Raw genomic sequence first — 21,155 nt, forward strand, 5'->3', positions numbered from 1 at the left:
TCTAGTTCATTCAAAGCTCCCCTCTCCAATCCCCTTTGTAATTCTTGGTGAAATCTTTGGTAGGATTGAGTAAGAGAAAGGAGTAGTGCTAGTGAGATACAAATCTATCCTTTGAGCACTCATTTTCTTCATCAAGCCGGTGATTTCGTGTTTGTTACTCTTGGTAGTTCATCCATTTAGAAGGCTAGGCATCACCCGTCGAGCTCCCAATCTTGTGGTGAGCCCCGGGAAGTTTGTATTACCCCTGCAATTGAGTAAGTAACCCTAACTTGATCTTTGTGGTCGCTTGGGTGAGGAAAGGGTTGAAAGAGATCCGACTTTTTGTGAGCTTCTCGACGGAAACGTAGACACTTCTTAGTGGAGTGGCCGAACTTCGATGAACAAATTCTTGTGTCTCATTTGTCAACTTATTGTGATTTGTTCTAGTTCCTAGTTTTCACAAATTTTTAGGGTTTCAACCTGATCTATCTCTTTGTAAGGTTTGAGCTGCAGGTACTTGGATATACAGGTTGAAAACAACATATGGTGCTTGGTAATTTGTGGATTTTATACTCGTTGTCTTTGCATAGGAATCAATTTAAGTTTTCTCCAAAAAGTCTGGAGTATTCGCATATTCTGCGGAACCTCCACATATTTGTGGAGGTTCCAGACAAATCTGCGGAGAGTCTGCATTTGTTTAATCCGCTTCATTCAGTTTGTTAAATTTTCAAATTTCACCTATTCACCCCCCTCTAGACGACATTTCAATGCGACCAGGGGCCTCGTCTCTAAGAGGGGACGTAACTTGTAGGCAACTATGTCATTGCTACTTTCATGGTGTCATGTAATTGTCTTTCTTCAAGCAGCTCTGATTATTGTTACTGTCATAATATCTTTCTTCAAACTACTCATACAACGAACATTTCATTACAGTGGCATAAAAAACATGTCGACCAAACGCATGATGGTATATACGATACCCCTTGTGGTGTACTGGTGCTTCACCTTACATGTCTTAGGGAATGAAAAACAATACACATCAAATACGAAATTAAATCGTCCGCCTACCACAGGTTCACATCGATATTACTCCTAGTTGTTTCTCCGACCCGCCATGCGAGGTGGGATATAGCTTCTTTTGATGTTTCTGGCTCTCTCTTGGCGCAATTGTTCTGTAGTTCCTCGATGACGACGTGAAGGTGACAGATATATTCTTGAATGTATGGTTCTATGCACAGGCAACACATGTTCTTTCTTTACATTATTTTGCAAAATAGATGCAATCAGATGTATACTCAACTTTCTGTAAATATCATTTATCATTAAGTAAAAATGCATCGTCGTCACAAGCTCCGAACAAGAACATGGTGCTTTAGACATGAAGTGACTACATGCCTCAGCTTTTAGCATGAAATGATAACACCTTGCTGTAGCACAACATCTCTATTGTGACTCACACTTTAGACATGAAGCGACCACACGACTTATCTTTAACCATGAAATGACAACGCCTCTATCATGACTCAGGCTTTACACACGAAGTGACCAAATGACAGAGCTTTAAGCATCATATCCTATAGCTTAGACACATTCTGATAACACGCGGTAAAATGATGAGGAAACACTCGCCCGTGACCTTATCCATTCTTCTATAGTATCGCACATCTTTCTCCCTCTGTCGGCGGACGCTTTTGATATCCGCGCGAAAGGAATCCCTCCAACACATTCAACGGTTTCTGGCAGTATACCCCTCTTATGTATGTAAGGATAACCCATCTATGACTACTTCTTCTCCAACATAGTTCAACATAATCCCTTCCATGGCTTCTGGGTCCGGCTCTAGGTCCGACAAGGGTAAGGGTAAGATGGGCCCTTATAAGCTATGATGCGACATCCTTAACAAATGCAAACGTGAGGATGAAGAGGGAAATAGAAATGAAGACCAAGAGCAGAAGAAGAGGGAGTTGGGGTTGGAGATAGAAGAGCACGAGAAACGCATGCCACAGTGTGATTGCAGTATAATAGTAAGCCTAAAACTTTTCCCGCTTGTCACGGTTAGGAATGGTAATTTATCCTGATTACCTATTTACCTGAGGGTAAATACCCGAAGAGTAGGGTATGAGTAGCAAATGATACATACGGGTATGTTCGTGGGTAAAAATTACTACCCGACAGATAAACATGTACGGATATATGTATGCAGTTTTTTTTGTTTGTCCCTATTTTTAATTCAGCTATTTGTTTGCCCCCCTCTCCGGTTTTTCCTTTGCCTTTTACCCCTTATTGCATCCATCTTTCATGGCTGAGAAATATTTGATCTCTGCATTATATCTTCTCTGTTGATCGCTCTTAAACTTGAGGTTAATTTAATATTCAATTTGTGGTCCTTCTTTGAACCTGCAATTATCACTGTTTGAGTTAGCCATCATTTTGTCCAAAAACACAAAACATAGCTATGTGTGAGATAATTTGATATTGGCAATGTACTGGAAGATGAAGGCCTGGAATCTTTTTCAAAAAAAGAATGTATAACCTGGTATATGATCATTCGTGTGCATTGTTCCATTCATCAGATTTAACTATCCTGAGGCCTTTTTCCTTCGTACATTTTGCAGTAGCTTACGTGTCAATGGTGACAAGAGCACTAGCCCATTGCCATTCTGAACTTTTAAGTCTCCCAAGCTCGATTGGTCATGCTTTCCTGTTATGGATTTGTTTTTGCGCTTACCTGCAATCATCCCAGAAGGATTTAGCTTGCTAAAAGGATTCCCTTTTTTGTGCTAGATGCTCATGCTACCTAATATGAATTTATTTGTGTGCTTGGCTGCAAGTGTTCCAGAAGGATATAGCTAGCTAAAATAATTCTGTTTGTATTGGATATGGCTGACCTCTAAGTGGAATGGCCTTTGGGTTGCTTCTGCTTCCGTGGATATCTAATTCATTATGTATGTGATGAATCGTGCTCTTTCATGTATGTAGAAGCCTGCTGTTTTATCTTCCAACTAAGCCATAGAAGTACATACTATTAAGCCACGTAACTATTTTCATGTTTTGATCTGACCTTTTTCTTCCTGTACTACCTATGCAGATATATGTTGCCATGGTGATTTTGAAGTAGGTATGTTGTATGAGCACAGCTTAGATTGAACCATTACGCAGTCAAACTGAAGTTTTTAATGGGCGTCTTCTGATCAGGTCTCAATGGGTCATTTCCAGGAGTCTCACGATACAAAGATTCTCCAATTTTTGACCAAACTGGACCATGCAACTTCCAAGCCTCGGGAAGATGGGAACAATTCTAAGACCTGCAGGAAATTATAAATGTGTTCGTATTGAGGCGATCTTTGGAAGAATATAGAAATAATAGAAGTAGAATAAATCTCTTTTTTTCTTCTAGTCCTTTAAAATGAGGTCTTGCTTAGTTATATGTAAAGGGAACAATCTGCATTGACCATAGCAGTAATTTGACCAAAACAGATGTTATTTACAAACCTACCTGCTTTTGAACCTTACTAATAATATCCTCATTTGGCAATGGCGTGCACGGATCACCAGGAGTTAGCACACCTCTGCAATTGAAGCAAGCGTGGAAGGTGAATATATATATTTGCATAAATAGAAATCAATTTGATACTTGAAATTCAGTAGTTGTACTGTGCCCAGAACTTCAAAAATGAACAGCCAAAAAGTGCACTGCAAGGTGAGCATATAGGCTTGAGCACAGCTTAGATTTGTATGTTAGTTCTGAACTATTGGCGTTGCACAATAGAATATTGCTCTAACTGAGTTGCCATTTCGAATCCCAGCCAGACTAAAAACGTCTTCCATCAGGTTCCATGCTGATGGATTGCTCCGTAATAATCCAATTTTTGGTGCAGACATATGAGAGACTAAAGAACATGATGCAAATGGATCCATGGAAGATACTTTCTTAGCTGAAGGTTAAGCAACACTATTTTTTGTACAGAGTTTGATTTCAGTGCATTTCATGTGCTTCAGCTGAGAGTTAAATATCAGTGTAGCTTCTTAAATCAGCCATTTTGTTTTCATTTATGGCCTGCACCGAGTGGTTAGGGAAGCAAAGGTCTGGTCAATTGTGTTTGCGAGTTTAAACTGCAGAGATAATGTAGTAATGAAAAATCTGAACAATACATTCAGCCCAAAATTCTTAGGAAGACCCTAGGTGGTGGAATGAGGCAGGTCAGAATTCTTTTTGCTGCTGTATATGTTGCAGTTCGCGACACTGTCGGAAAGCTTGCAGATGACCACAGAAAGGCAAAAGTTTTGGCAGGTTTGATATATATTTCGTATGAAATCTAACTTCACTTCATTTCAATATGCACAAGTCCTGAATACCCCTTTGTTTTCTGAAACGAATAAAAAGAAGAATTAAGTTGTGTTGAACTTGAACCTCTGCATCCCGGCTTTTATTCCTACTTAATGCAAAATACAATTCTTTTCTGTATACTGGGGAAGAAAGGTCCTTAACTCCTTACCAACATGTAATCCTGAATTTGTACCTCTGTCCATTTGCTCAGAGGGACTGAACAAAATCAAACAGTTTACCGTGGATTCAGCTTCAGTAGAGACCAATATGGTTAGTCTACTAGATCACTTATTAGATCTTATTTGTTTTCAACTACGTACCTGTAAAAGCTCAACATATATATGCTTTGTAAGGTATTCTTCAATATCGTGGATCCACGCATATCACCTGACAAGCTATGCCAATTCCTGGAACAGCACAATGTGCTGCCAATGCCAGCCAGTGCAAAGAGGTGAAGTCCCCCATTCTCTTATCGAGCGGTTATAGATTTTACTCTACTCAGGTTCTCACATGTAAGTTCCCCATTCTAACAACTTAAAGTTATGTACAACTGTTTTCTCTTAGAATACCAGGACTTGTTACTGTTAATTCTTTTGTACTTCATACAATTTGAATGCATAAATGCATTGAAGAGGTGTTGATTGCAGAGAAGTCATTTTGATCCCCCCCCCCCCCATTATAAAGATGGACTCATGCCGTGCTCGTTCTATGCTGACGCCGCATGTAGAACAGTTGCAGACTCATGCCGAGATGATGAATGCCAAATACAGCTGTATATTTTCCTCTGTTTTCTTTACATGATGTGCGTGCCGTGAGCTACAGCGAGACTGCAATTACAGCCTGACCCACTCGGTGCCGTCAATGAAGCTCAGTGAGATGAAGGGCTTGGCCTCCTCGTCGGTGAGCTCGCGCGACCACGCCACCCGGCCGGCGAAGCTCGCGCCGGGGCCCGTGCACTTGTACTGCCCGTAGAACACCGTCCTGCATGAGCATCAGCAAACGCGCAGATGTTAGTTTCAAACTTCACCGTACGACGATTGCGCAGGTTTTCGATCCGAGTCGGATTTTATCGGCCACGGAAAGTTTTGATCTGTCTTAGCATTGCCTTTTGCGATCATGCTAGCCTAGGGCTCTGCTTTTTTGCCCGCGTACCTGTGCCGGGCAGTGGGCATCGAATCTGAAAAGCGGCTACAATCCCAACGAGATCAGGGAAGGCCAGCCACCCGTGCAGTCGGATGATTCACCAGAATGGGAGCAGGTAAGTGCTCCCTTCGTCTCCACAACACAGCATTATTATCGTTCACGAATCTTTAGCAGCTCTTCTACATGCGTGCAAACTAGCTGAGCTCTTCGTTTGCTTTCCATACCGCAAGCGGCGACGCGATAGCTAGCATTTGGTCAACTGGGACATCCGATCACCAGAGAGAGCTAGGGAGATGTCCGTAAGATGAGATGGGCAAATGCAAGCGTAACATGCATGGCGTTGTCGAGTCAGGTGACTACCGGCGAACAGAACACGCCCGACGCCTGCCAGCCAGGTGGCATGCATGGCGGTTTTGTGACGATTTCGTAAGAGGATTCGAAGGAAGCTGGAGGAGAGGGAGGACGGGACGTACATCTCGCGGTTGGGGTCGCCCCAGTTGTACCAGCCGCGCGGGATGATGATGTTGTCCATGTTGGTGTAGGCGAAGACGACGCGGGAGAAGGTGCCCCAGGCGCGGCCCAAGTAGAGCGCGCCGGACCCCGTCACCCGGCAGTTGACGAACGAGAACCCCGTGTCCTCCAGCATGCTCTGCCGGTTCTGCGCCGTCAGCGCCCCGTAGTCACGAGCGATCGCGTGCACGTGGCAACCCTGCAACACGTTTGACACGTCACAGACAGGTCAAATCCACATACTTAAACCAGGCATCTCAAAGGCGTCGAAGAAGGATTGATGAGTACATTGTTAGTATAACGTTACAACATGATTGTGTGAGTACGCCGTTGCTAGCCCAAGAAGGCATTTTTGCGCAGACAAACAGTTTAGCAGAATGCATGGGTTTCGCTGTGCGGCGCAGCCACCAGAGGCCGGGGCACGTCGCTGCCGCGCACGTCCTGGCCGCCCGTGGGCGTAGGGCCGCCGAGACGGGTGCGAGGTCGTGCACAAGCTGACATTGACATGAGGCCGCGGGCAGGAGAGGTGCTCCATGGCCGATTGACGATGGCGACTTCCATCTGCCGCCACGGGACAAAACAGGGAAAAGCCTACTTTTGCGTGATAGAATTGCTGCCTGATCAATTTCGCGCACTTGGGGCGAAATACTCACCGTCTCGAGTCTCGACGGGTTGCTACGAGCGTGCAAAGCCCAAGCCGCATCTTGGGTTTAAGATGGAGATCCACAGCTCCGACGTTCTAATCCGTTCACAGTAGATAACGAGCCTTTGGTATTTCTCTTGTCTCGTGTCATTTCATTGTGTCGATGTACTGCTATAAACCCAAGTGTCGAGGCGTACGGGAAGAACGCAATTAAGGATCTGTTTAGTTCAATTTTTCTAGCTTATGTTTCTTAGAAGTTGGAAGTTGAACTAAATAGCTAGTTGCGAGCTGGTTTTGGAAAATTGAAAAGATGTTTTTATAAGGAAATGAACTAAAAGCTAAAAAATTGGTTGAAATAAGCTTTTCTAATTTTTAATATGCTGAGAAACTAAAATTTATTATAAAAATTAATAGCAAAAAATCATTAATCAAAAGCTATAAAGCCAAAATCCTCCGTCCAACCAAACAGACACTAAGTAGGTGTGCCTTTTATTCTACTTGGTGTTTAAGATCTGTTTGTTTTAGTTTTAAGTTGTGAAAATCTAATATACTCTGTAGAATTTGTGAAAGTTTTTTCATTAAATTATAGATTATAGGATTTTATAGTATAATTTATTTTATGGATTATGAGAATCAATTTTTATATTATAATTATTTATTTTTGCGAGTAGAATCCATTAATCAAAATAAAAAAACAAGCAGGGCCTAAGTCCGTTGTGGCTGGCACTCCTCTTATTTCTGAACCTCAGCTTTTAACTTTTGTTAGGATTCATCTTTCAAACTGAGCAGGTCACTTGGAAGCCGCTTAGTTAGAATGTGAGAATAAACTTTTGTTTGTTTTCTGTAATAACGATCGGCGCAAATTCATGTTGTCATAAAGAGATCGGGATATTTTCATTAGCTTAATGAAACAAGAATCCCTTTATCTAAAAACTAAGCGGGTCGCTTGGAAGCTTGATATCAATATGCTCTGTTTTGGGGGCTCTGTTTTGTGTTGAACTGGTGCAATGCCAATTCTATCGCCCTTTTTGGTTCAGTCTAAACTTTAAAGACCGAGGGTATCCTGTGGAAGGAGCCTTGCTGACATTTGAAACCCTGAACTGCACCCCAGTAGATACCAGAGAAAAGGACACGCCCTGCGCAATGTGGCAGTTTGCACAGATTGTTGTTGCAGAAGAGAACAGAGACGTACCTCGTACAGAGAGAGCGCATTGCCAAAGATGAAATCCACGGACCCTTCGATGTAGCAATCCTTGTAGTAGTGGCGGCCCGAGTGATCATACAGCGTGTCCTGCGCGCCCAGGAAGTTGCACCCCACGAACGCCGCGTTGTCCGCCGACACCCGCAGCGCCACCGCCTGCTTCCCCGACGCACCCGGCTTCGGCACCGGTGACGTGTTCTGTGCCATTCCGTGCCCGCGGATTCAGCTCACCATGGTGTGGCAACAGCAACAGCAACAGCAACTACTGCACACAGCGTGCGAACTGCAAGCCGAGCAGGTAGCGCAACGGGCGCTAGTTACCTTGAAAGTGATGTTCCTGGCGAGGAAGTACTGAGCGTTCACGGCGAACGACGCGGAGTTGAACGTGCCGAGCGGGCGCCCCGACGGCCCGGACGGCGTGTCCGCGGTGTCGCCCCACTGCACGATCGTCTTGCCGGCGCCGGCCCCCTCGAGGGTGATGAACGCGCGCATCGGCGATATGGTCACCTTCTCCCTGCGACACGCCACACGCAGGTGCTACGATCATCACCGGGTCGCTCCTAAGCGTAAGGGGTCAATCGATGCAATGCAATGCAACCAGCGGGTGCGCGCGGGTGAACGTACGTGTAGGTGCCGGCGTTGACCTTGATGACGACGCGGATGAGGTTGATGACCGGGAGCGAGTCGACGGCGGCCTGGATGGACGTGAAGTCGCCGAACGCCGGGTTCTTGTCGACGATGAGCGAGTAAGAGGGGAAGGCGCGGGCGAGCGCGTGCTGGAACGTGCTGTGCCGGAGGCCGCCCATGTACCGCACCCACTCCATGAACCGCCGCTCGATCATCTCCGCCCGCGTGGAGTTCCCCGGGAACGGCTCCGCCTCGCCGCGCCCCGGCTGCAGCCCCCGCGAGTGACCGGCCACGTTGCACGGCGGCACGGCGAGCACCAGGGCCGCCACGGCAATGCAGGCCAAGAACTGCCGCGTGCGTGACACGGCCACGGCCACGGCCATTGCAGTGGCGCGACGGCAACGCCACGGTTACTATTGCCCGCCGGGCTTCGCGAGCGGGTAGCTGGAGGGGCGTGACAGGTTTGGTGCCGGGGGCAGGCGAAAGGTGAGGGGCGGAATTTAAGGAAGGAGCCGCGATCACGGGTAAGAAGAGAACAGAAAGGGAATCGAGAGAGTGACACAAGTCGAGCGAGTCATCACGGTTCACGAGCTGCCGAAGTGCAGTTGGTACGTTGGTGGCTTGTGGCGCCGGACCGCCCAGGCTACGAGTGCAGGACGTACGCATATGCATGTGTTCGTCGCAGTTCTCGTGCGCTTGGCGTCTAGAGCCTCGCCCTGCCCGGTGATGGCGACTTCTGCGCGCACAGCGCACGAGAATTTTTAGCCTGCCAGGGATTTTCTTGGAGAGAGCAGATAAGATTCTCTTTGGGATTTGGTGCATGTTCGTGTTTCATTTTTTTTTGCGTCATTTTCCTGGCACCTAAATCTGGTGTGCTTTAGTTGGACTACTACCTTATTTCCTTCTTTTATCATGACGTTGGGGTTCTACTTTGTACTACATAAGTGGAAAAAGGAGAAATGCAGAATGCAGTCGTCTACATTTTGGTTGCTCCAAACAAATAATAAGTGCCTATTTGGAAGACACGGATTTCCCCCCCGGAAATTTCGCATGTCACATGTATCTTTCTTACTGTGAGCGGACAATCCCATCATTCACTACTAATATTTGTAGGAAAATTACGAGCACATTTATTTGACAGACCATCAATAATTCAAAATATGCTGGGAATTGTCTGTTTGCAACGAACATTATTCACGTTTTTTGTACATTATATCTACATCCAAGCACATAACCCATTGATCTCCATATAAATACAACCGTCACAAAAGTGGCTTAGACCGAAGTAAAAAAACAGCTGACTGAAATGTGAAAATTAAAAAGAATGGTGTTCATACGTATAATTTACACATGAAAATTACTTTACATAATACAATATGCGTTGTCAACATCCTTAGGCTATGCTGCACCGCTAGAACTTCAAAAACTCTAGTAGATACCAACTCGAACCATGCGCCGTCGTCCCTGAGCAGTACGTTCTTCCAAGTCCTTCATGAACATTTCCTTCACGAAAAAATGTGCACATGCAAAACTGCATATGCAGCTTCCTTCAAGACAGTGTTTTCTTCCCTGTCTCCATCTAATCCGTCATTTCCTCCACCCCGGTAATGCGTCCACTGCGGCGATCTGTCGTTCTGTTCGTTTTGCTGCCGCTACCCGTGACCGCGACTCCGTGAGCCCTCTCTGGCCAAAGACCAAAACGTCTCGGTCTCCGAAGTAGAGCAGGCGCAGGGCGCCCAGGCGGCCAGGCCTTTCGGCAGCGCCGGCGCTGCCGCTGCCGCTCGCTTTTGCGATCACGGCCGCGGTACCGGCCAAGCGCGGCTGGCCGCTTCACAGGTTGTGTCCGAGACTTGGGACGAAAGGGCAGCGGCGACGTGTCTGTGCCCACACGCCGCGTGTGTGTTTCTTTCTGCTTGTGCTACTACATCTAGCTAGGCTCGGTGCTCATTCAGTCGCGTTCCAATTCTCTGCGGACACTGCAACCGTGTCAAGCAACACTTCACGCACCTTGATTGTGTTCTAGCTCGAATTTGAGCTCCGATTATTATTGCTTTGGTTCTTCGTTCACCAAACGTACCTGATTGCTCCGATTATTATTGCATAAGTTATTGCGAGGTTGGATTTGCCACCACCAACATTTTCTGTGTTTCCGTACTTCTTTGCGCTGGTCAGTGCTGGGGGAGCTCGGAATGGAGTAGAACCTCAGCTTTTTCCTTCAGCAGTTGTGAAGGAGCTGTCTTATCTCCACTTTTTTAAGCCTTACATGTGTACTCGCGTTACTTTAGGAACGGCCAGGACAATCTCCGTCCATACGTGAACTTGTGGACCTTCGCAACCACGAGTTTATGTGGCGATGGCGATGGCTGCTCGTACATCAGAATCGCACGATCGCAGATCCACTATGGCAAAGGGATGTTAGATCACCGGCTTGCACGTAATCACTCCCGTTTCGGTACGAGCCTAGAAGCGATCAGTGGATTTGGTGGCTCCGATCGGTCGTTGCTTTCTCGCGTCATCGGCCAGCAAGCTGATTAAGTGATTAGCTAGCGCGCGTAATCAAAGCCGCCCCTGTGTGCCGACCTCTTGTCAGTTTGCGAAGATGATGGCGCTAGCTAGGTTCATGCGCTAAGTGGTGCCAGTACTGCAAAGCGAGAGATGAGCACCATGGGAGGTGAAGTTTGCAAGCAATTCAGTGCAGCGTCAGCTGCTTTGAAATAGCGTTGCGTGGCAAGAAAAGTGTTGAAACCGATGGCGCCAGCGAATCGTACACAGAGAGGTGATGAATGCCGTTTTAATCTTTTCTCCTTCCGTTTCCATTTGCTTACGTTTTCCAGGCAGAGAGATCACATGCTGATCCATCGTCTATGACGCGGGAAAGAAAACGTTTTGCTTTCCGTTTTGCTGAGAGGGGCTGCCCGGTTGGTAGAGGCAACTCCGCATCCGTATAGGGCATGCATACACCGGTTATCTCATCTCTTCATTTATCTATCTCGTATGATATCTATATATCCGTTGATTTTATAATTTAGTTTTCACCTACTTATTTAACATGAATCTCAAATATTTTGATAACCTATGCGTCCACATAAGCTCATGGAATTTTTGCTTCCGCTGTGTGGCTAGTAGAAGGCCGAATGTACCATCTCCATGAATATCAGCCCATATATACCATTTCAGGGCCCAGATCGAATAGAACCTGGAAGGCCCAGCCAAAAGGGAAAACCACTATTCCAGCCTACCCAAGATGCTGGCCACGGTCCACGTCACTCAGACTCACTTCAAAAAGTGGAAATAAAAAACGGCCCAGTACCCACCCATTTAAAAACGCAAAAACTTCCGCGTCCGGGCGCAAAAAGCATCCGATACGGCGGCGCATTCGCCCCCACGAACGATCGTGAAAGGTAACGAAGAGTCGTAAACGCCCGCGAGCCCTACGGTGTCAGTGACTCTTTACTTCTGCATTCAGTTTTTCATTAGACCTTAATTACTCTTAGGTCAGATTGTAATTAGGCTCTTACTTTTAGCCTGTTTACTTATTAGAGCTCTGTGGTACTGCTGTAGTGCACATTGTTGAAATGCTCCATCGTCTTTATAGAATGAAGTATACATGTAAAAGTGTGAGGTGAAATTTCCTTTGTGATCCGTCATCCGTACTTGTGATTGAGTTGATCACTGAAAATGGATGACCCAAAAATTAGTTGCATTCTTTTCGAGTTAATATGTGTGTATTTTTTTTGTGTTTGAGGGAGGGGGTGAGGGAGTTAAATTTTGTTGCATTTGTAAAACATTTGCTTGAGTCTACCGTCAACATCTCAAGTTAACTTTATGTTTCCTTGTAGTGGCGAGCATATGGGGGCTTGTTGCTCTGAGGCTTTCAGATGAGGAGATCCTACCCTTCAACTACAGCTATTATGCCGCAGAGCTTGAGGTAACTTGTCCTTCAGAGCTCTAAGACAAATTATGGATCAACTTGTTTCAGAACTGCGCATCTTCTATTTGTAATGAGAAGTCCAAATTTGCAGGAGGATCATGACAGTTGCTCTTGATTAGCAGAATGGAGCAATGGGTATAAATGAGAGAGAACTGGGAATGCCTGTCAGCTTATCTCCCCTGAACAAGTCAATCAAAGAGTTCAAAAGGGCAGTCCTAAAATTGGAGTCTGAATTGAAGGTATATATTTCTTCTTATTGCTTATCCATAGTTCAAGACTCTGAGACAACTAGAAACGAAAAGGAATGGCGTTGCGTTGGACAAACGAAGAACCTGCAGTACAAGTAAGAGGACCAACATGGGCAAAAATACAAGTAGTGCCAAACGTGAGGCATAGCTCGAACCCAAAAAATTTAAGTTTCGGTAGAACCGGTAAAAGGTTCCAGATGATTTAACTGAAGTATATGCTATCTGCGCAAGAAACCCATGGCTTGGTATACGTTGTTGAGGGTGGTGTCGGCAATCTCAGAAGCTTTTCCTGCTCCTTCCAGAAGAACATTATCCAAGTAACTCGGATCAGACATTATCTCCTCGTAACGGGCCTACATAGGAGCAAAAAATGTAGATAAAAATGTTGAAGGTAATATGAAACTGAGTGCGCAAATGAAAAGGATTTGGTAGTAAACTGTGACATCAAATACAACTATTCAGTTTAACCGGATGTGGTAAGCACAAGGGCTGCACATGATCAGATTACGAATCCTTAGGTTGTCCAACCTGAATAGGCTGCAAATGGTCAATTAAAGCATCTGTAAGGGTAGTCTTAAATGTCCCCCAGTTCATATCTTGGCATTCGCTAACAACTTCCTGTGAAAACAAAATTAATAAAGGGATCAATCAAATTATCTTACCAATCAACGGACATGGATGAAAAGTAACCCTGCTTCATGTTCTGGCTGGGTAGGTGTACTACGCGAGCATGCAAAAGTTAGATACCTCTTTAGTCTTCCCAGTAATAATTTGGTAGATTGAGAGAAGATTGCTGCATTCCGGCCTCTCTGGGTTGTCAAACTCCAAGCTGGAATATACAAGTTCAGTGGCATGAGTTTTCTTGCCAATGTAGGAAAAGGTAGAGAGAAAGAAGAGGTGAGGCGGTAGAGAGACCCTGGGAATGAGTCGGTTTTGCAGCGTTTGATCTTGTTCGTGATCACCTGCCAAAAAGCAGACAATTATCAGCATAAATCCAATTGCAGAAACATATGAACATAAACATGGGTCCGCTGTTATAAGAGTACCTAACGAAAGCTAACCCCAGGTTACTGTAAATTGTTAAATGTCACACCATGTATATATTTCCAAGTTATCCATTAAGTGGACACTGAAGCAATCTAAAACCTACCATCAACTTTTCTGCTTCTAAAGTTCTACTTAACCTACACAATGCACGTTCATCATATTCAAAATTTCGGGAACACTCTTCAGCTGAAAGATATAAGATGGATGCATAGTATCACAGATGGCGGGAAACTGGGAATATAAGGCATTCTACCAGGCTCAGCAGAAGCTAGTCATACACTAAAAACTTCTGGGATCGATTAACTTAGTCCATGTTACTTTTGGTTTCATATCGACCGCGAGCTATCCACAAAAAGCTTCTGCTACTATGCTCTAGTTTTAGATTAGTACTCCCCTCTTTGCAAATGAAAGTCAGCACGGAATGACATTACTGGATTCATCGTGAAATATACTTTCATAAGAGATAACTTCTCATAAACAATATATTATCATCAAAAGCGATAGTTAAAATGGTACTTTGAAATCAGTCTCCAAAGTGTTAGGAATAACAGCTTGTATTCAATGGTAGGCCATGGGGGAAATATATAGAGTACATGAGGAAGACCTTAGACTAGGAGATTACCATAATATCCTTGACTATTATACCCTTAACACCCCCCTCAAATGCAAGGCGTATGCAATAGCTTTGTATTTGAAAAAGGTAACATTAAGTAATAAACTTAGCTAAAATAAAACTATACATCCAAAAACTATCTCTTCAAAACCGTCGTAGAGTGGAGCCTTGGTAATCCTGTCGAATCAAGTTGAAGAAGTGCAAAGCGAAACACAATAGTAGAGTTGTGTTGATGACAACCAAGAATGTCCTTGACCAAGAATAGCAACAAAACGACAATGAGTAGCAGGACGACAAACAAAATTGTCACTAGAGCTATGGAAAGACCAAAATGACACAACAATACCCTAGATCAAGAATTACAAACACAGCAATAACGAGTAGTGAGACAAATGAAGTTGTCACTAAAGCTACGGAAAGATTTAGATAGCTAAGTTGCATCAATAACGACTAGAAAGAAATCGATTATTTGACGAAGGAATATGTGAACTCGCACAACATAAACGAACTCAAAGAGAGACTGAGACTTGGATGGATGGCCACGAAAAAGAGCATCACCGGCGCGGGGCATATCCGACAGGGGCGGCCCGACGCAGGAAGCACTCCGATGCAGGAGGCAGGCTGGCGCGGGAGATCCGCAGGTTCCTGGACGGCGGCGGCCCGGGGGTGCGCCGAATCGGGCGGGGTGGAGCCGGCCTGGGCGGGTGGATCCAGCCGCGGGCGGTTGAATCCAGCCAGGGGGCAAGAAGATCCAGCCGTAGACGGCTGTGCGGTGCGTCGGGATGGGGAGCTGGGCCGACAGCGGTGCGGGTAGGCCGGCGGGAGACCAGGCGGCGTGCGGGATGGAGGTGGGGAGACAACCTGAGATTGATGAGAGAGAGAGAGAGACTGCGGGGGAGGGAAGTAGCCCAGAAGAATAATATATAGAGTTCATGAGGAAAATACTAAATTGAAAGATTATTATAATACCCTTAACTATTATACCCTTAACACAAAGCACCTTATATCTAAGTTGGAGATATTGCAGAGCACATACAATAATTATACAAAACCGAGAGAAATACGAAAGAATTCAATTCAGATTACTACTTTCTTACATCTTTTGGGTCAAGAAGGTTAATACGAGACTGGTCTGAAGGAGCAGACTTGGACATCTATCACCAATAAACAGAAGAAAAGTCAGTATAGTACACGTGTACAACATGTTAAGCAGGTAAGTACAAGATATATACGGGTGTCAGCTCTGCAAATAATTGAATGCACATCTAGACTAGCAATACTGTAAATTACCTTGGAGAGACCATCGGTTAGGGACATAACACGAGCCCCTGCCGGAGGAATAAGAGCTTCAGGAACCTAAATAATCAAACCAAACGGTACTCTAAGCATAACACAATTCACTTAAAGGATGCTAAATCATGTATGTGCATGACATTGTGCACACCTTAAACAGCAAACCGCCTCTCCTGCAAGCAAAAATAGGCATGAAATTTTCATAAGGAGAGAAACTATTACTGGAACTGCAAAAGACGGGGCAAAAAAATAAAATAAAAAATGACTCGCCCTCCCAATTTCTTCCACTTTCTTCCACCATATAGATTATTTATACGCTCAGCAATTTCACGAGTTAATTCCAAATGTTGCGTCTGATCTTCACCAACAGGTACCAAATCGGACTGCAATCATTCAGTAAGCTATTGTTGATATCCAGGCAAGGAAAGCACAGAATAAACACAACAGAATTGAAATGTTGCATATATGCTACCAATAAGAGCGTAATGATAGCGAGTAACAAAAAATACCTGGTACAAAAGGATGTCAGAAGCCATTAGAACAGGATAAGTCAAAAGTGCCACCCCAACATTTTCATCACCCTGATAACATAAAAAATGCATCAACAATAGAATCAACCTTTACTGATATCTAAAAAGTTTAACACCATGATAAAGAACTGGAGGTATTTTGCATGAGTGGAATATGAGTTCACCTGATCACTAAATATGAAATTAATGCTTCAGTAAACTAGTACTGCTAGAACTAACAGTTTTAAAGCAGTGCCATAATCGTATATAGTAAGGCATCACAACTGTGGTCCGATGATAAATTAGAACTTCGGAACTCAGGTAAGATGCACGGACATCATGTGTTGTGAATCTAAGAAAACTCGACCAACCTAGGAGGAACTAGGTGGCATTATAAATAAGAAAAAATAGGCACCCGAATTCAGGTCGAAGAGGACTCGAAACTGGATGGTCTAGGCATACATCTATACCTTCAACCAACTAAGATAGGCTCAGTTCCTAAGACTCTTGAGGATCAAACAGAGATTCACAATGGAGAATCATCAGACAAAAAATATGTAAAATACCAAGGAAAGAAACATAATGCAAGAAGAATATTTATCTGTGATTCAATAAAGCATCAAATGTGAACGCCATAACCTAGGATGGAACTGATGGATCTTCATCAAATATGACTACTCTCAAGAATGCTGTCATTAGAAGCGAATATGATCATTCATACAGTAGTGGTCCACACAAGCTCAAGACATCAGTACACTCAGAAAAGGGACATGTTTATGTAACTTTTTATTTTATCCCAGTTCTCAGTAGGAGTTAGATAAATGTACATTTATTGATGCAGAGCATTTTGAACCGCAAGTGTGGTTCCATATCATAAATTATTTGAGAAGGTGAAACTATTTGATCAGCAAATATCGCATGTTGACAACGCATGAGACGTTTATATTTGAAAATTGAGCTGTTGAAATTTTTAGTCCCTTTTGTAATATGACAAATGATTCTGCCCAAACAAAAGATGATGGTGAAAGCTGTCATACAGCGAATGACGCACCGCCTTGCGTGACTTCTCTTTGAACTGGATCATTCTGTTGAGCCAGCCAATAGGAGTAGAAGAACTCAATAGCCACATCAACTCAACATGAGCACGAACATGAGACTGTACAAAAATAGAGGCCTGAAAGCACACAAGGCATCACAAAACATTAAACGGCAGAAGTATACACAAACAAAGTCATCAAAACATAGCGCGGAATAAGTATGCAAAGCAGACCTTGGAGCTGTCAATGCCACATGCCAGATATATTGCAGCAGTGCTTCTTGTTGCTTTAGATAGCTGTGGTGCATCATAAGGTAAAGTAATCTGCAAAAATTGTAAACAACGTGGTAAACATAAGCTAAAAAATTTTAAGTCCAGCAAAATGAAGCATATATAGCAATATATTTACAAAATCATTTATGAAATTATAGAACATGAACATTAAACAGCTGCCTATTCCTGCAAGGTAACAATATAGTTTGAATATACAACATGAACATTGCTTGGTTGACATCATAAGGTTTGAGAAAAGAATCTCATGCATTACACAAAATTATTGCAGCCTGTGTGAAATAAGCATTTAGGAAGGCAAGGTAAAAAGGAAGCGTCCTAATTTGGCCAAGGACGTCAGAAAACGGTGGAAAATTAATATTGATAACAATTATGCAAATACCCTACCAAGCTGTACAAACTATACAAAATTATTGTGTTTTTGTTGTAAGATGGACATAAGATAAGAAAGAGCTTACTGCGTGCAGGTCCACGATGAAAAAGAATGTCTCGTATAAATCCTGCAAGGTAGTACCATACAACAAGATATGACGATGCAAAGTACCATGAACAAGGAATGAATTAACACTGGATAAGTTCACTACTTAATGTTAGTTGTTGAACATATCTCAATTAGATTAAATAACATCATAATTGAAAAAGCCTTGCAATTGAACAAATTATTTCTTGATTAGTACGGCTTGTTTTCATTCCTTTTAATTTTTATAGCTCGCTACACCAAAGCATGCCCACTGAATTCAAATGAACATGTAGTTTCAAAACACCATATGTAGTACCTGAAGTGCAACCCAATTCTTAATAGCACCAAGATAATTTCCAAGGTGAACCAATCCTGTTGGCTGTACACCCGAAACTACCCTTTTCCTGCAGCAGGTAAACAGATAGATATCTGTTAAATTTAGAGTGAAGAGAATAAATAGATTTATCAGGATTCAGGACCAAATCACAACCTTAATAAGAATTTATTTCATAACTACGAGGAATAACCACACAGAAACAGATAACATCCTTATGAATAACCAAAAATTCCTAGAGCAATCCTCCCTTTCCAAACAAGCCCTAAGGAATTTTTCAGTGCCATATAAGGAATTAATCCTATATTTTATTTCTTGTTGAGCGAAATTATGTTCATAATCGACTTTGGCTCATTGAACATGCTTGATATTTCTGTGGAACTTACTATCTACTTAACCATGAATTCCAAGCACGAGAAGACCAAATGATGATTAGTACAGCGAATATGGAGAAAAGAATTGGAGTACAGGCCAAAAGGTATGGACTGCTTGCTCTAACCAAAACCAGCAAAGTCTTCAAAGCACTACGACTACAGGCAGGCAAGCAGCAAGTAAAATGCATTCTTCAACAGCGACTCAATTCCAGCACAGGACATTCCCAACCCTCCAAGACCTCTGCAATCCTATGCCAACTGCAGGCATTGCTACATCCTAAGGCAGAACATTGACATACACTGGCATTGCACAACCTGAGCAAACTCTCAGCCTTACACCATTGCATTCACGATTTCAATTCGCGCATGCATCGTAATCCACAATTAAATGCACGTCAACTAGTAACTACCAGAGACGACGCGCTGCAAACCAACAAGCACACAAGCCCAGAATAGGAAGCATTACGTCGAACACCACCCGGGCAGGTAGCCAGGGAGGAGCGGGGCTTACTTCCTTGCCGGAGGAGCGGGCGCCTCCTCGCTGGAGCTCGCCGCGGCTTCCGCCGCGCTGCAGCTAAGACGAAGGAGAGGGCGGATGCGGGAAGCGAGCGCTCCTACTCGAGCGCCAGCGCCACTCCTCGCGCTGCGGAAGCCAAGCGGCAAAAACAGCAGGAAAAAAATGTTTCAGCGTCAGCGATGAGAAGCGAAGCGGTTGGGGTTTGGAGAGAGCGTAGCACGCGCGTACGCGAGGAGCGGCGGGTGGTGAAGGACGTGGGCGAGCAGCGCGCGGCTCATGGCGTCGTCGCGTGCCCTGCTCCCCTCCGGATTTGGCTGAGCGGCTTTGGGTGGAGAAGCCGCAAGCGGACGGCGTGCGTGAACGTGTTTTGGGATGGCGATTGCGAAGCGGGGTGAGGAGAGATTAATTAAAAAAAAAAATCACTCCAGCGGATACATTTCTAAAAGACATTCCCTCAAAATGCTTTGCTAAAATGCTATCTGTATCCTATAAAAACTTGATTGTTTACCATTTTAAGACCTTTTTTCTTGCCACTTAGCATTTTTCTTTTGGACATGACTAAATACTGGTCGTGCATGCTATAAGCGGATAGCATGCACACCCTTAATTAGAAAAATATTTAATTAATTATTTTTTCTAATCAGGTAAATTGGCATCCGCACGTAGAGCGTGCCTGCGATAACACCTCGAAACAAGAGAATTTCTATATCCATAGGCAAAAATTCTATGCATTGAAAAAAACATTTTATATACTATGAAAAAGCATTTTATATGCTGTGAAAAAGCATTTCATCTAACCATCTTTTCCTAATCCTAACAAAGACTAGCATGACAATGCAGCAAGGAAGAGAGGCGCACCCAAATAGTCCAAAAAATCCAAAAAGCAAATTGTTTCAATTTGCAAAACTCAAATCTGTGTAAACTCATAAAAAACATATTGATTCTAAATTACAAGCAATTCATATGAACCTAGAAAAGCATATTATGTGAATTTGAAAAGCAAAATTAGCATAATTGGGTACAGATTTGAGAAACACATTTCGACGAATAAGCAATTTTTTAAAGTCATGAGCAAGTTTTCAAAAAATTGTAAGCAAATTATAATACACACAGAAGCACTTTTTTTATATAAAGTTGATGTTAAAAAAAATATCATCAAAATATACTGAACTGGGGTCTAGTTTTGAAGCTCTTATCGCACGAAACACAATGATGCAATCGGATTTTAATTTAAATGCTCGGTTTGGAAAATATGGTTTTTTAAAGTTTTGAAATGGAGTTGCATGTGAATGATGTCACCAATTTTGTCATCTTTCTCTTCTCCATATATGCAACAGGACATGAGCTAATAACATCTGGTGCTCAATGAACGGCTGATACGAGTGTGCATGCCGCACGACAAGAGCATGCACGCTCGGAATTTAGTCTTTAGGTTTTCTTTTTTGTTGGTCCTTATCGACGTGAAATGTCAGAAGAAACGACCACTCTGCCCTTGGGCTTGCTCGCTCTATCGCCCTCATCGACGAAGAGGAGATTCATTGCGGCCACCGCGACGGGCTCATCCTCGTCACCTTCTTCGATGACTCAAGCTATAGCTGGTTTGAGCCCCACGAGCTTGTCCCATTCGAGGACCATTTTGCTGAGAAGGCCGCACAGGGCGGTAGCTGTTGTGGATCAACGGTAATTTCTCACCGCCGGTGAGCTCCGAAATACGCACTCAAGATCACAATGAACCCAGTGATTGGTGCTGCAAGAACTGTCACATTTTCCTTGTATATTACTCATCTATTTTAAGGGAAATCTTGTGCTAAACAACCCTGCATGCACGGCATGTTCGCATGTTTGATCGTGCCATCCCACGACTGCTTCCTTGCTGTGCATGACTCCAAGCTCTCCTACATGAACGGGCATGCACCGAGTGCTCCTACACACGCGCACAACCACAGCTGACTAACTGAGCCGAGCTCAACCTCTAACAGAAACAAAGGAGCGGTGACAACGGAAAATAACGGTGAGGCGCTGGAGTATATGCAACATTTCTCCCCCCTAGTCCTTGCTGCACTCAGCAATTT

The 21,155-nt window shown here is 43.9% G+C and overlaps 2 protein-coding genes across 3 annotated transcripts; both read right to left on the minus strand.

The window, feature by feature from the left end:
- Nucleotides 1–4,998: 4,998 nt before the first annotated feature.
- On the minus strand, nt 4,999–8,889 carry LOC133920272 (probable pectinesterase 53). 2 transcript variants are annotated; one of them, XM_062364917.1, is made up of 5 exons: nt 8,428–8,889; nt 8,125–8,317; nt 7,795–8,001; nt 5,923–6,158; nt 4,999–5,287 (listed from the first exon to the last, which is right to left on the minus strand). In XM_062364917.1, the coding sequence occupies exons 1-5, from the start codon at nt 8,811–8,813 to the stop codon at nt 5,140–5,142; spliced, it is 1,170 nt and encodes a 389-aa protein (XP_062220901.1). In that variant the 5' UTR covers nt 8,814–8,889; the 3' UTR covers nt 4,999–5,139. The 2 variants fall into 2 exon arrangements, with proteins under 2 accessions (XP_062220901.1, XP_062220900.1); XM_062364916.1 differs by lacking the exon at nt 4,999–5,287 and having other exon boundaries at nt 5,332–6,158.
- A 3,693-nt stretch (nt 8,890–12,582) lies between these two features.
- Nucleotides 12,583–19,472, minus strand: LOC133920298 (tryptophan--tRNA ligase, chloroplastic/mitochondrial-like). The gene is made up of 15 exons (XM_062364918.1): nt 19,312–19,472; nt 19,078–19,209; nt 18,175–18,262; nt 17,857–17,898; nt 17,342–17,431; nt 17,123–17,245; nt 16,072–16,143; nt 15,833–15,945; nt 15,714–15,735; nt 15,560–15,625; nt 15,367–15,423; nt 13,525–13,571; nt 13,357–13,438; nt 13,138–13,227; nt 12,583–12,962 (listed from the first exon to the last, which is right to left on the minus strand). Exons 1-15 carry the CDS (start codon nt 19,359–19,361, stop codon nt 12,828–12,830), a joined length of 1,209 nt encoding a protein of 402 aa, XP_062220902.1. The 5' UTR covers nt 19,362–19,472; the 3' UTR covers nt 12,583–12,827.
- Between the last annotated feature and the right edge of the window lie 1,683 nt (nt 19,473–21,155).

This window comes from Phragmites australis, chromosome 1 (genome assembly GCF_958298935.1).
Source record: "Phragmites australis chromosome 1, lpPhrAust1.1, whole genome shotgun sequence".
Lineage (NCBI taxonomy): Eukaryota > Viridiplantae > Streptophyta > Magnoliopsida > Poales > Poaceae > Phragmites > Phragmites australis.

Coding starts and splice junctions, on each gene's coding strand:
- LOC133920298 (XM_062364918.1), bottom strand. CDS start 19,361: ATGAGCCGCGCGCTGCTCGCCCACGTCCTTCACCACCCGCCGCTCCTC. Junction 18,263..19,077: donor CCCGCTCCTCCGGCAAGGAA/GTAAGCCCCGCT, acceptor TACCTGCTGCAG/GAAAAGGGTAGTTTCGGGTG. Junction 12,963..13,137: donor ACCATTTGCAGCCTATTCAG/GTTGGACAACCT, acceptor GCTCCTATGTAG/GCCCGTTACGAGGAGATAAT.
- LOC133920272 (XM_062364916.1), bottom strand. CDS start 8,813: ATGGCCGTGGCCGTGGCCGTGTCACGCACGCGGCAGTTCTTGGCCTGC. Junction 8,002..8,124: donor CCAGGAACATCACTTTCAAG/GTAACTAGCGCC, acceptor GGAATGGCACAG/AACACGTCACCGGTGCCGAA. Junction 6,159..7,794: donor ATGCGCTCTCTCTGTACGAG/GTACGTCTCTGT, acceptor AACGTGTTGCAG/GGTTGCCACGTGCACGCGAT.